This window comes from Schistocerca cancellata, chromosome 1 (assembly GCF_023864275.1).
Source record: "Schistocerca cancellata isolate TAMUIC-IGC-003103 chromosome 1, iqSchCanc2.1, whole genome shotgun sequence".
Taxonomy (NCBI): domain Eukaryota; kingdom Metazoa; phylum Arthropoda; class Insecta; order Orthoptera; family Acrididae; genus Schistocerca; species Schistocerca cancellata.
This window is the reverse complement of record NC_064626.1, coordinates 1128065977-1128081833: the sequence shown is the minus strand read 5'-3', so window position 1 is coordinate 1128081833 and position 15857 is coordinate 1128065977. Positions and strand designations below refer to the sequence as shown.

The following is a 15857-nucleotide window of genomic DNA, read 5'->3' as shown; positions in this document are numbered from 1 at the left end:
GTATTCCAGTCAACATTGTCAAAAGCTTTCTCTAAGTCTACAAATGATAAAAACATAGGTTTCCCTTTCCTTAATCTTTCTTCTAAAATAAGTCGTAAGGTCAGTATTGCCTCACGTGTTCCAACATTTCTTCGGAATCCAAACTGATCTTTCCCGAGGTCGGCTTCTACCAGTTTTTCCATTCGTCTGTAAATAATTCGCGTTAGTATTTTGCAGCTGTGACTTATTAAACAGGTAGCTCTGTAATTTTCACATCTGTCAACACCTGCTTTCTTTGGGATTGGAATTATTATATTCTTCTTGAAGTCTGAGGGTATTTCACCTGTCTCGTACATCTTGCTGACCAGATGGTAGAGTTTTGTCAGGACTGGCTCTTCCAAGGCCGTCAGTAGTTCTAATGGAATGTTGTCTACTCTCGGGGCCTTGTTTCGACTCGGGTCTTTCAGTGCTCTGTCAAACTCTTCACGCAGTATCGTATCTCCCGTTTCATCTTCATCTACGTCCTCTTCCATTTCCATAATATTGTCCTCAAGTACATCGCCCTTGTATAAACCCTCTATATACTCCTTCCACCTTTCTGCTTTCCCTTCTTTGCTTAGAACTGGGTTTCCATCTGAGCTCTTGATATTCAAACAAGTGGCTCTCTTTTCTCCAAAGGTCTCTTTAATTTTCCTGTAGGCTGTATCTATCTTACCCCTAGTGAGATAAGCCTCTACATCCTTACATTTGTCCTCTAGCCATGCCTGCTTAGCCATTTTGCACTTCCTGTCGATCTCATTTTTGAGACGTTTGTATTCCTTTTTGCCTGCTTCATTTACTGCATTTTTATATTTTCTCCTTTCATCAGTTAAATTCAATATTTCTTCTGTTACCCAAGGATTTCTACTAGCCCTCGTCTTTTTACCTACTTGATCCGCTGCTGCCTTCACTACTTCGTCCCTCAGAGCTACCCATTCATCTTCTACTGTATTTCTTTCCCCCATTCCTGTCGATTGTTCCCTTATGCTCTGCCTGAAACTCTGTACAACCTCTGGTTTACTCAGTTTATCCAGGTCCCATCTCCTTAAATTCCCACGTTTTTGCAATTTCTTCAGTTTTAATCTACAGTTCATAACCAATAGATTGTGGTCAGAGTCCACATCTGCCCCTGGAAATGTCCTACAATTTAAAACCTGGTTCCTAAATCTCTGTCTTACCATTATATAATCTATCTGATACCTTTTAGTATCTCCAGGGTTCTTCCAAATATACAACCTTCTTTTATTATTCTTGTACCAAGTGTTAGCTATGATTAAGTTATGTTCTGTGCAAAACTCTACCAGACGGCTTCCTCTTTCATTTCTTAGCCCCAATCCATATTCACCTACTATGTTTCCTTCTCTCCCTTTTCCTACTGTCGAATTCCAGTCACCCACAACTATTAAATTTTCGTCTCCCTTCACTACCTGAATAATTTCTTTTAGCTCATCATACATTTCTTCAATTTCTTCGTCATCTGCAGAGCTAGTTGGCATATAAACTTGTACTGCTGTAGGAGGCATGGGCTTCGTGTCTATCTTGGCCACCATAATACGTTCACTATGCTGTTTGTAGTAGCTTACCCGCACTCCTATTTTTTTATTCATTATTTAAGCCTACTCCTGAATTACCCTTATTTGATTTTGTATTTATAACCCTGTATTCACCTGACCAGAAGTCTTGTTCCTCCTGCCACCGAACTTCACTAATTCCCACTATATCTAACTTTAACCTATCCATTTCCCTTTTTAAATTTTCTAACCTACCTGCCCGATTAAGGGATCTGACATTCCACGCTCCGATCCGTAGAATGCCAGTTTTCTTTCTCCTGATAACGACGTCCTCCTGAGTAGTCCCCGCCCGGAGATCCGAATGGGGGACTATTTTACCTCCGGAATATTTTACCCAAGAGGACGCCATCATCATTTAACCATACAGTAAAGCTGCATACCCTCGGGAAAAATTACGGCCGTAGTTTCCCTTGCTTTCAGCCGTTCGCAGTACCAGCACAGCAAGGCCATTTTGGTTAGTGTTACAAGGCCAGATCAGTCAATCATCCAGACTGTTGCCCCTGCAACTACTGAAAAGGCTGCTGCCCCTCTTCAGGAACCACACGTTTGTCTGGCCTCTCAACAGATACCCCTCCGTTGTGGTTGCACCTATGGTACGGCTATCTGTATCTGTATCGTTGAGGCATGCCACCCCCAGTATTACAGCTAAAATGTTGAAATTTCATGATGATATAGTTTTAAGTTTGTGCCACAGAGGGTATTTTATTTTCATTTGCAGCTCTAATAAGGGAAGCCTGAACTATGAAACAAACTTGACATACATGTTACTGTCATCAATTTGTGAAGAGGAGCAAAACATACTTTGACGTTTGTGAGCCAAATGGCATAAAAAAAGTGAAATTCACAGGGGCATGTGTGGTGTGTATATGGACTACAGGAATATCTCCAAGATGGCCCTGTGAACCTTAGTGATTCGCCACTCTCCAGGTGACCGGTAACAGCTGCAACCCTGCAGGATCTCGGAGCCATTGAAGTAGCAATTTTGAACAACTGGTGTGTGCAACTGCAAAACTTATCACAGTAGTTCATCATTTCCTATGGTGCAGTGTACAATATTGTTCATGACACGTTGAAATTTTGTGAAGTTCGTGCTTGCCGGGTGCTGAAGAACCTGACAGACAAACCACTATGACGAGCAAATGATGCCAAGCTTGGATCACTTAACGAATTATTCCACAGAACAGCATCACTTTCTGAAAGGAATCATCATTACTGATGAGTTGGGGGCTACCAATGCATGCCTGAAGCCAAGCAGACCTCTATGGAGTGGAAACATGCTGGTTCCCCACTACAAAAGAGATTCAAAGTGATTGTCTGCTAGGAAAGTGGTTGTGACAGTGTTCTGGGATATTCATGGTGTGTTGTTGGCAGACTTACTGAACATGGGATCACTATCACTGCTGCAGCCTACATTAAAACTTTAGTTAAGTTGTGTTGTGCCCTTCATGACAAACACCACAGCATTAATATTGTCGGTGTCAAACTGCTTCATTACTATGCTCACCCCCATGCTGCTGCTCCTGTTCATAAGAAAAATCTCCAAATTTGGGTGAGAGGTGCTCCTGCATCCACCATAAACTCTGGACTTTTCACTGTTCGACTTTCATATATTTGTTATATATTGTGCTTATGGTGTGAATGGCAGCAGCTCAAGTAAACTACTTCTGAGTAAAAGTTGGTCATGATAACTGATCGAAAATTTGAAGAGATTGCCCCACAGACAGTGCATCAGCCACCTAAGCATTGCTACATATACATCAAAAACACATTCATGAATTGGCAATATGGGAGGGACTCCATAAATTAATTCCTTGACCACCTCAATAAGATTCATCAATACATTAAATTTATCATAGAGTTTGAGGAGAACTGTCTCCCATTTCTTGATGTTCACATGCAGGAGAAACCTGCATGCTCTGGGACATAGAGGAAACTGACGCGCATGGACCTGTACCTTCCAGTGACTAACTGGCATCATAAAGGACTGGGAATACTCCTCTCTGACAAGGCAGATACATAGAGCAAAGACCACGTAATGAGAGCAACCTACCAATGGAGCTAGATCACTTGAAAGCACTTCTGCTTCCAACAGCTACAGAAATGAAGTACCTGTACTTAAGAAGACACCAGGGCACACAGGTGCAACAACAAGAACAAAGAAAGAGGAAACAATGCAAGAGAACAGAAGATTGTGTTTGTGCTTTATGTTTTTGCAGCTTCTGCGAGAACCAGTCAAGCTCTTTCTGAGAAAGATATTAAGCCCCATATTTCTACCACCATGAAAATAAGAAGCTTGTGGGATAGTGTGGAAGATAATCACAGATTTTGTACACATAGGGTCTATTACATTTCGTACAAATGTGGGAGATCATCCATCAGACAAACACATTGGTATGTACCCCAACATTGCACGGAACATAAAGGCAACAACAGACTTGGGCAGGAAAATAAAAGTGCACTGACCATGGAGTACCGATGAATCTTGTTAATTGAGGTAAGAAATTTGCCTGTGGCAGACCACATGAGTAGAGTAGAAGTGGATGGTGGAAGTGAGTTGCCAGCTGCATAAACAGTTGACCAGGGTGCTATTAAACTGTTGTGGAGTGGCCTTTGTGAGAATTAAATGCCATCTGCAGATATTATATAATGAGGTGGACTGGCACTTTGTCAGAAAATGGGAAGAGAAGTGGCCTTTCCAAAATGTCACACAGACAGTTCAATCTTATACGGCAAGAAACCCAGGATGATGATACTATATTGATATGCCCCAGAAACCTTCGTAGGTCAACCATATACATTACAACCTTAGATTAGTTTCATTGGTGTGTGAAGAATCTTGCACCTATGTCACAGTCTTTCAGTGTATGAGGCATTTAATGTGATAGTAAAGATTTGATTCAGTGATCAATTCATTAGTAAAGTGTTTAATGATGTGCTTAGGAAAATGTAAAGAATTTTAACTGTGATTCATGTGTGAATAATGTATAGGTCTAAATAGGAAAAACAACATCCATTGCAGATCACATGTCCATTGGTGGCTTGGGTGACAGCTTTTATGAGTATCTGCTGAAGGCTTGGCTGCAGTCGGGCCGTGAAGACCAGGAGGCACGCCAGATGTATGACGATGCTATGCATGCCATCATCCAGCACATGGTCCGTGTATCCCCTGGTGGCCTTACATATATCTCAGACCTAAAATTTGATCGCTTGGAACACAAAATGGATCATCTTGGTTGCTTCTCAGGTCAGTATTGCCAAGTAGTGCATCTTTCTATGTTTTCTTGACAGATCTTGGCAGTTGTTTTAATTTTTGTTGCCCTCATATGTAAGCAATTAAATGTGCCACTATCTGTTACAGGTGGTATGTTTGGTTTGGCTGCCCACACTCTTAAAAATGATATGTCAGAAAGATACATGGAAATTGCCGAGGGTGTTACTAGAACCTGTCATGAGTCGTATGACAGGACTGCTGCGAAGCTCGGACCGGAAGCTTTCCGCTTCACTGAGGCTATTGAAGCAAAAGCACTGAAGAGTAATGAAAAGTATTATATCTTGAGGCCAGAAGTCATTGAATCATACTTCATCATGTGGCGACTGACTAAGGATCAGAAGTACAGGGAATGGGGCTGGGAAGCTGTACAGGTATATAGATTTCACCTTTTACAGTACTCATAATTTAGTTTTTTATTAGTGGAAAATTATTGAAGAACATTTGTTGTTGCTATGTTTGTATTATTATTATTATTATTATTATTATTATTATTATTATTGGTGATTCACAGGAGCTGACTCTGTGGGCTTTGCTCACTCCTGCTCCCCAGATTACTTAATTCTTTCTTGGGGCTTTGTTTGCTCTCCTCCTTCCAGGGGGACTGGATCTTACTTTTGATTGTTCTTAATTTATTCTACTTGTCACTACATTTTTGTGGAGAAGATATCTCTCGGAAATGTCTTCAGACGTAACTGCAGATGTTTGAAGATCTTCTATGGTACTTGTGAACCAGGACCCTGCAGTATTGGTTTTTGTGTCAAAAAAATCAAATGTGATTGTAGTCAGCTTGTTTTTGAACTATTAAATAGTGCTAGTCTTTTATGGATTGTACCTGTGAAGTTTTCTACTTTTTTATAAACTTCTGTCTATGACTTTCTTTTGATGAACATCATTCTTATAACTGAATAATTCCAATAGTCCTCTAATGATGTAGCACCACTTTTTTTTCCAGCTCTCCAAGAGATCGTTGACCACCACTCAGGAACAAGGTTTTATTTCTGTTGTTTTGTTTTAGGGCGCAAAAACGACAGGTCATATGTGCCCAGGGAACAAAGTTTTGACTGCATACAAAACTACTGGTTTTAGAACTGTTGCGTAACAGCATACACTGATGTTCTGCAGCAGCTGACCTTGGTTGCAGATTAATTATGTTTGGTAGACTGTTTAAAGTTTCCTTATTCATTGCTCTTTGTCCAAACTGTTTTTCATAGTGATATCCCATAGGTACTTAATTTTTTCTACTTTGGTAATGTCACCATATTTTGTCTGGAGTTTTTGTAGTTCATAGTAATTGTTTTTCAGCACTTCCATTGCCTCTGAGGTTATCTCTAACCTTCGGCTTTATTATACGCATTATATTATATTATATTACATTATATTATATTATATTATATTATATTATATTATATTATATTATATTATACTGTTGTATAGTGTTATAGCTAGAACAAACATGATTTATAGAACAGAGTACTTTCTAGAGCCAATGTAAGATACAATGAAGTACAGGTTGCACGTAGCACTGAACACATTGAATGGACAATAGTAATACAGATTACAGAACTTGATGAACACTCATTTGTGATCACTCAAATAATACTGTTTCTTTGGCGGCTCACCAGAGCACACGAGGGGACAGACTTAGATGACCTTTATAAGTGGGCTTGTGAACTGTATGGATGTACGATCTCTCAAATCACATGGTGAAGGTACATTACTCCTCCCTTTTACTTATATAAAAACACTAAGCACGGAAAAATATATGGTACACCAAAAGCTGTTCTGGTACTGAAAAAGCAGACTGGTATCAAAAAAACACCGGTACTGTGAACAAAAACAAAGCACTGGTCTCACAAGACACTGAGATTACTAGTCACAGAAAACACCAATGATGGTGCAGATAAAAATTTCATTGCCCAACGACAGTGGCTGCTGCAGCATGTAGTGGGCGGGCACCGCCGAGTAGGAGTGGAAGTGATGAGGGGGCAGTATTGTGCACTGCCCCCCCCCCCCCCCCTCTCTCCCATGAGAGGCCATAGAGCAGGACTGAGGACGGCATCTCCATAGTGATATCCTTGTCAAGGTCAGTGGTTGGTGCCAGAGGTGTCGTCAGAGGCGTCAGAAATGACCGCCGCACGTGTAGGCAGTGGCAGTGGCGGTGGCAGCTGCAGTGTTAGGTGCAGCGATGGCTGCACCAGCAATGGCAGTTGAGTGAGGGCAGGGGCAAGGATCCCAAACAGCTATCTGCTGGGCAGTGATCCCTGCTGCGGCACGAACGAGACTGACTGTGATAAGGAACAGGTATCGGTAGTGGCAGAGGCAGTGGGCTCCCCCACAGTGCGTGGCCGCAGCTCGTCAAAGTAACAGGATATCTGCCCATCAGGAGGGCGCCGGCCCCAGTGATGCTCGATGACAGCTGAAACCCATTTCGGCCTGCAGCTGAAACCGTGAGCCCAGACACGCACACCTGGTTGGAGCTGTTGTGGAGCCAGCAATGTTAGTGGATGCAGTGTCAGACGCAAAATGTAGAGGATGGTCTGTGGTTGGCTTTTACGTAGCAGTTCCACAGGGCTCTTATCCCCCACCAGAGTGAAAAAGTACGAACTCAAAAATCGGTCTAAAGCAGCTTCACGGGTCCTGCCAAATACGTGCTTCCGCTTCGGAGTTTTAAATGTCCAAACCACGAGTTTGGCCTCACCATTAGATTGAGGATGAAACGGGGGGGAGCTGTGCACTAACCCGACAAAAAGATGCAAATTATCGAGAAACAAACAGGGGGCCATCATCGGTACCTGTGGTATACAGAAGACCCTCAATTGCTAAAAGCTTAGAGGGGGCTGAAGTACTGGCTGCCACAGATGTGGATGGGCAATGTGCCATGTAGGGAGACTCAGAATAGGTGTCCACTACAAGACCCAATACTGATTTAGGAAGGACCCAGCAAAATAGACTTGTAGACATCTCACGGCTGCTGCTGCATCGACAACAGGGGAAAAAGGTACCCGTGGAGCTGCCTTTTACTAAACACGGTGAATACGAGGAGTGATAAACCATGTAACATCCCCATCTAAGCCTGGCCAATACAGATGCTGACAGGCCAAACTTCAGTGTGAGAGGTCCCCCAGTGACTGACAAGCAAAAGTTGCAGTACATTATGATGTAAAAAAGTGGGAATCACAACCCAGGGAGCAGTGTCCTTCATAGATAAAAACAGAACCCTGTCAAACACACAAGTTGGTGCTGGATGGAGAATTAATTACACTACGGATCCAAGGCATGGCCTAAGGGTTTTTCTGGACATTTGGGCCGCACAAAAGAGAGGAAGGCGAGATACGGCATCACCATTGATGTGTTGTGCCATCGGCTGGTAATGGATTTGATAATAATAACAGGATAGGAAGAGAGCCCACTGCAGCAAACGATGCACTGCCTTGTCTGGCATGGAAGGTGAAGAAAAAGAGCAACAAATGGCATGTGATCCATGATTAAATGAACTTGGAACCATACAAGATGATGTGAAATTTCTCAAGGGCAAACACAATTACTAAAGCCTCCTTTTCAATCTGAGAGTACCACTGCTGAGCAGGAGTTAAAGTCCTAGAAGCATAAGCAATGGGTCATTTAGAATTGTCCACACATTTGTGCACCAAAACCACACCAAGATTGTGCTCAGAGGCATTTGTAGTGAATGCTCGGTCACAAGCTGGGGACCAAAAAAAAGGCACATTTTTAACAAAAATGTGTGCAGGGGCTGAGCAACAGTGGATGTGTCCAGTAAAGCCATGACAAAGCCGCAGTTGCATCAACGTGATGACACGTCTTGACCTCTGTGCAGGAAACTTCAAAACCTAGCTAAAAAAATTGAGGTTTGGAAGACTGCACTTGAGACCTACAGACTCCAAAACAGAAAATAGCAATTGGAGTTTGCTAAGGTGGTCTTTGGTGGACGAATCCGAAACAATAATATCGTTATGGGAATTACACTGAAAACTTGTGGGAGCACTAGCCATGCCAAAGGCAAGTGTTGATGTTGGTATAGGCTAAAAGGTGTGCTGACAATGAGAAGGTGCCTAGTGCCCTCATCCAGGGGGAGCTGGGGGTACACTTCCAACAAATCGGTCTTGGAGAAGTGGAAGAGTAGTGGCTGCCAGATAATTTTGGGAGTAACTCGTAAGGAGGGGGCAACAGATCATGGACTGTGCATGAATCGTGTCACTGAAATTGCTGCAGAGGTGAAGCTTACCTGTCTGCTTCTTAATGATGACCAGTGGTGTAGCCCATACACTAGAAGAAATAGGCTGAATGACACTGATTGTCGCCAAACTTGCCATACCCATCTTTTTTATTCATCAGTAACAAGTTATGTCATGGCATATGATGCAAAGTAAGTTTTGGAAAATGTGGGAGGCAAAGCTCACTTCTTACTCTTCGATTAAAATGACAACCCAGGCTCACTGAAAAGGAGAAAGTGGCTGACATTTTGTCCCTCTTAGATTACATCCCTCCGGTTCGTGGATTTTTCTTGTCACTAAAACTAACATGTTTCAATAATGGAACCTTCTGTTTGAGAGTGATGAGTGATAAAGTACTTCCTAGCAATGAGCAATGCTGCTAAGTCTTCTAGTAATGCTATGTAAATATTAAACAATTGAAAATACGGTGTGGAATAATGTCAATACTGTGAAAAGGATAGAACAGTACTCACCATATTAGAGATGGTGAGTTGCAGATAGGCACAACAGAAAGACTGTCAAACGAAATAGCCCCCCCCCCCCCCCGACCACAAACACACACACACAAACACACACACACACACACACACACACACACACACACACACACACACAAAAAACACTGTCTCTGACTGTTGAAGGCAGACTGTGAGCAGCTGCACATGACAGGAGAAGCAATCTGGGTGGTGGGGTAAGGAGCAATTTGGGGCGGGGAGAGATTGGGTAGGAGTGGGGGACGGTACAGTGCTGCTCGTGGGTGTAGACAAGGAGGGGGTGGAGAGAGGGGAGGACAGACAGGTGCAGTCAGGAGATTTGATGGAGAGCAGTGGCCATTCATGCTGACAGACAGCTTGTTAGTTGTCATGCCCATGTAGATGGAACACAGCACAGTATAGCTCGTATATCACACGACTGGTTTCAAAGGTAACCCTGGCTTTGATGGGATAGCTGATGCATGTGACTGGACTGGAGTAGGTGGTGGTGAGAGGGTGTCTTGCAGCAAAAGTGTGCTTTTCCTCTTGAGATACAATATCTTGAATAACTGAAGACAAGACATGCAAAACAGCTAAAATCCTGTTGACATTGCTTGGAGAGAAGTCGCTTTTGTCACTGTTTTTCTGTAAAATATGCATGAAGATTTGATTTTCATTACCAGCAGTAGTAATTATCAGGAAAGCAGTGTTAAATATTGGCCTGCTGTAACTGCTATTATGCAAAAGGTGTCCATATAGAGCAGCCTGAAACTACCTCTTCTGTGCAGTAGGTATTCTGTGTGTTCATTTTATTACCTCTCTTGCTTTTGTTACTATCAGTTTTACTTTACTGTGACAGGCATGTGTGACCCATACACGGGAGATTTACGGGTTTTAAAGAACAATTCTTTGGTCATTGTGTTGCTGGCTGTTATTGATGCAGTCACAATGTTACTTATGTACTCAACTATCTTTCCATTTTTTCTCAAAGTGGTCACTGATGACTGGTTGAAGGTACTTTATTTTGTTGGTAGATGTCCTGTAAACCCCAGTTATGTCCCTATTTGCACTGATAAATGTAGTGCTCTTGAAAGCATCAAATAAGTACATCATCTACTGTCCTGCACCATGGATACTGTTACCTTTTTTTTGTGAAGAGAAGTAGTGAAAATTTTGTCTCCCTAGAGCTAAATCTTCAAAATTGCACTATTTTGCAGCTCACTTGTGTTTAAAAATCATCTGTTACATGTTAGATGGGCTTTTTAAGGAGGATTGTGTCCTTTTGTATCTCAGGGATTCAAATGCAGCTCAATCTGTTGAACTGTCAGTGGAATACATGTTGCACATCAGTAATTCAAATTTACAAATTGCAATTCAGAAATTAACCATTCTTTTAATGGTGTTGCTGTTTTCATACTGATAAGTGACATCACCACTGAAGCTTTCATGGAGATTCTACATGAAGTATAATTTTGAAACTTTCTTTGTTCATTAATGTTGGAGTAGGTGCCTGCCCAGCTAGTTGTGCGGTCTAAGGTGCTGCTTCCCGAACGGGAAGGTGTGCCGGTCCCTGGCACAAATCAGTCTGGCGGATTAGAGTCGAGGTCCGGTGTGCCGACCAGACTGTGGATGGTTTTTCAGGCGGTTTTCAATCTACCTCGGCAAATGTGGGCTGGTTCCCCTTATTCCGCCTCAGTTAAGACCGTAGCAGCAATTGCTGTGCAATCACAGTTTCCATGTACATATACATTTACACCATAATTATTCTACCAAACATTTGGGGTTACACTCATCTGGTATGAGACATTATGGGAGAGGGAGGGGGGAGGGGGGATCAACTGGGGGCCAAACCGCACGGTAACCCTGGGTTCGGTGTGAGGCGGCAGTGGGGTGGGTGGACTGCTGTGGGGTTGTGAACCACTGAGGGCTATGGCAGGACGAAGCCTCTCCATCGTTTCTAGGTCCCCGGTTTACTACAAACATACAATGTTGGAGTATATCTGTGTTTTGTTAGTAAGAAATAAAATCCTAAAATATACTTCATTATGAATAGCTATGCACTGTATAGTGCTTCAAGAATATTTTCTGTAATTTATAACTTCACTTTCTGGATAGCTCTAGAAGTCACATTACCATTCTTCATATAGGACGGTTACCCCTGTGAGGAAAATGTTAAGCTAGTGACACTAATGAAATGTGAAATGCAGTACGCCATTGCCTAACAGAGCTCTTCATTCTCTGACAAAATGCAGCTGTCGGGTTACCCTGGTTTGCCTGCATTTCAACTGATGGTAAGACAATTTCTAAAGTGCTGAAAAGAGGCTTGATCATTAATGTATTGCTCACTAATGATCCAGCCATAAATGTTACATATTGCACCTTACTGTGATTTTTCTATTGTGCGTGTATTATGATCATGTTTGTAATTTAGTGATTTTTTTTCTATCAGCAATTAGTTTTTAAACATTTTGACCAGACTTGCCCGGTGATGACTCTGTATGGATTCCAAATAATTTATCCCAAAATCGAATTTCTGTTATTGTCATAATTAGTGAATATTGCGAATACAAGACACCAGAATAACAACCACATGTACAGATGTTAATGCTGTTTTGTATCAAAGAAATGCATTATGTGGTTTATTGTTGTAATTTTGTGTCTTTGTTGTTTTATTTAGGCACTGGAGAAACACTGCAGAGTTCCTGGTGGCTATACAGGCCTAAAAAATGTTTACCTTGATGATCCTCCAAAGGATGATGTGCAGCAAAGCTTCTTCCTAGCAGAAACATTGAAGGTACTTAAAAATTATACAAATTATACATAATTTGAGATCTTATTATAAATTTTGCTCATAGTAATTCCTCAGTTTGTAGCTACTTTGTGCTTAATTTCTCCAAGGCTGTGAAAATACAAAATACTGATTTAAACAATGGAAAATCCAGGATGGAATTTAACAATATTTTGAAAAGGAAAGTTGCTACTTGCCATACAGCGGAGACGCTGAGTTGCAGATAGGCACAACAAAAAGACTCTCACAGTTCAAGCTTTCAGACATTAAGGTCTTTGTCAAAAATACACACACACACACACACACACACACACACACACACACACACGACTGCAGTCTCAGACAACTGAAACCACATAACGAGCAGCAGCACCAGAGCATGATGGGAGTGTCAACTGGGTGAGGTTAAGGAGGAAGCTGGGATGGGGAGGGGAAGGGATAGTATGGTGCGGGTGGCGGGCAGTGGAGTGCTGCAGGTTAGATGGAGGTCAGGGGAAAGTTGGGGGGGGGGGGGGAGTAGTGGAAAAGGAGAGAAATAAATAGACTGGGTGTGGTGGTGAATAACGGTTGTGTAGTGCTGGAATTGGAACAGGGAAGGGGCTGGATGGGTTAAGAACCTTGTATTCAATAATTGTATAGTGTCAGAGGTCACAGTGATGAAAGGTGATACTGTTGCCAATTGTGTGTCTGTATTTATCTTTGGGGAGGCCATTTGAGAAACTGCTAGAATAAAAAAATCAACAGCATCACAACTTGTGAACAAGCTATGGCAGCTTCATGCAGAAGGTGTGCTGACTGCATCACCATAAAGTTAATTGAGTTGGCCAGGATGTGGTTGGAATGACCTTTCAGTATTTGAAATACAGTATTTCTGTACAGAATGTTATACAGGAACATATATGGGTCCTCTTCACATTTTATGTCACCTACGTCACTCAGTTATATACTTGTACATATACTTGTAAGGCTTTGTAAAATAAAATGGAAGGAGGTATATCAGGAAGCATGTCAAAAGAATCCTCCAAGTGAAGGCCAAACTGATAAAACAGCTGACTGTTCCTTCAGTGTAAATTGTATGCATTTGAACATTGTGTGATAGTAAAACATCATGGATGAGAAAGAGGCATGAACAGGTGATGCAAAGAGTTTGAGAGACTCTGACTGAGAGTACTGAAAGAATGCATGATAGACTGTACTCTCACACAAATAACTGAAGACCTGTAGTAGCCACCTTTTTCCACTTGTCTCCACAGTGAGGGATTATGCATATACCGGCTACTAGCATTTCCTGTAACTGTACATCAGTGATGACAAAGGGCTGAATGGTGTATCATCAGAGTGTTGTGAAGACCATGTTGTTAATAGGGCTTAGAACACTAAAATTCCTGTTATTTTGCTTCGAGAGCTTATGTGGGAAAGAATAGAGGCAAACTCAATCAAGAGGTACATTTTTTTCATAGTGGCACTTGATAACTGTCAGGTTTTCTGCATGCTTGAGGTAGAAAATCACACATCTGACTGAACTATCAATGCTGCATAATGCAAACCAAGTAGGGAGCTGTCAGCTGCATTCTCACACAAACCTACTTCCACATTTCTACAAAAAAAGTTTTGATTATTGTCTCTCTAGGTTTTTGGCAGTATTGTATAATTAGGAATTACAATCAACAATGGATATGGAAACTGTTGAAGTGCATGACTAATTTATAAATCAACAGAATCAAACAATGGAAACTCCAGGTAGGAATATCAACAATATTAGGAAAAGGGTAGAATGTTATTCATTGTGGAGGCAACCTGTTGAGTTGCAGGCGGGGGGAGGGAGGGGGGGGGGAAACACCACCTGCAGCTGTGACCAAAATAGTGTCATGAAGTGTGGGCCCTAATCTTAACCAGTAAAGAAAATAAAAATATTGATCTTTGAGTTATAAGTAGAACTCCCAGCTAACAGCAGAAACGTTTACATGAAGAAAGAAGTTTGAGGTTTAATGAAATAATGTCGGTTTGGCCCTTTGCATAAATTAAGTGCCTTGGGAAGAGATTTGAAGGGCCCATTTAATAAGCAAAAGGAAGAGATGTTATTACAACAACAGCAATAAGTCAAAGCCTTTAAATCACCACATGGAAGACTTGCCTGCGAGTCACAGATATCGGTCTGTTGCCACAAAATCACCAGCTCTCCCCCCCCCCCCCCCCCCCCCCAAAAAAAAAAGGAAACTGCTTTCGGACATACCCGAAGCCTACCCTTCCCCTATGCAGTATTTGGAAACAGTGTGTGTCACTGCATGAGCTTAAGGTAGACTATCACAGAATCTTTACAGGCATCATAGGAGTCCATGATGTATTGTCTGTCTAGCCATTTCTGAAGAGCTTAGGAGTATAATATTTAACTACTGAGAATAGCAAATTGTTGATGCATTTTCCAATACTGAAGATTGCACAATGACATTGTAGTAATTTGATGCCATCACTACCCGGTACTATCATTCTCCAATCCAAGTATTTTTCTGTTCAGAAGTTTCATTGTAAGTGCAACTATTTGTGTGTAAAAATGTGGTAACATTATCTTTGCTAAGTAAAAATTTGCCTTTGTTATAATCTTATGTATCCTGTTGTGTGTATTTCACTGTTATTGTTTTTCACTGATCATTCTATATTCATTGTCATTACCTTACAGACTGAGAGACTGGTTAGGAAATACCTGTTGTTCATAGCTGTTCCTTATTTTCTTCCAAATGTGTACTGCTGTCAATTGCAACAAAAGATACTACACCAGATGATGATTGCCACAGGTGTTGTCAGTGTGATGTGTTTTTGTTTCAGTACCTGTACTTGCTGTTCAGTGATGACAGTTTGATTTCTCTTAATGAGTGGGTCTACAATACAGAAGCTCACCCACTGCCAATAAAAGGTGTCAACCCACTCTACAGAGAGCAATTATAAGGACTGAATCTTTAGGATGCTAATTTATTTATTTCAGGTAACAAAAAAGTTACACTTACTGATTCTTATAAATTTAAAGTTCTGTATTTTTATTATATTTTTAGTCATAGCCATTTAATTACTGATTGTGACTGTATTGTTATTTTGAATTACTAGCATATTTATTCCATTTTTTTTGTTTGGTAATTTTGTGCCAGAATTTTTTGTGAGCTAAGAGGTGGTAAGTCATTATGAAATAACCTGTAAATGAGAAAATAACTTAAACTGGTGTGTGTGTGTGTGTGTGTGTGTGTGTGTGTGTAAAACCAGCCACATTAAGGTGCTTTTATAAATGGTATCACTGATGGTAACACACAGATTTTATTGTAAACTGATGTCCACAGACTATGGACATGTTAAGACTATCATTGTACAGTGTAATTTCATTTCAGTTTATCTACATGACAAGCAGTGACATGTGAAATACTGTCACTCATTATATAGAATATCTGTTTAACAGCATCCAGGCCCTTTTTGTAGCTGCAGTCAGGTACCAAATGTTCATTCTCCATCAGAGCACAC

General features: G+C 41.3%; 1 protein-coding gene across 1 annotated transcript in view; it reads left to right on the top strand.

Moving 5' to 3' along the window:
- LOC126092573 (mannosyl-oligosaccharide alpha-1,2-mannosidase IA-like) overlaps window positions 1-15857 on the top strand; it is a 60221-nt gene that overhangs the window by 37153 nt on the left and 7211 nt on the right. The window contains exons 5-8 of the mRNA XM_049908255.1: window positions 4609-4833; window positions 4948-5231; window positions 12243-12359; window positions 15177-15333. Of these exons, the coding sequence (XP_049764212.1) occupies window positions 4609-4833; window positions 4948-5231; window positions 12243-12359; window positions 15177-15296 (746 nt within the window). The 3' untranslated portion in view covers window positions 15297-15333. The remainder of the gene's footprint in view (window positions 1-4608; window positions 4834-4947; window positions 5232-12242; window positions 12360-15176; window positions 15334-15857) is intronic.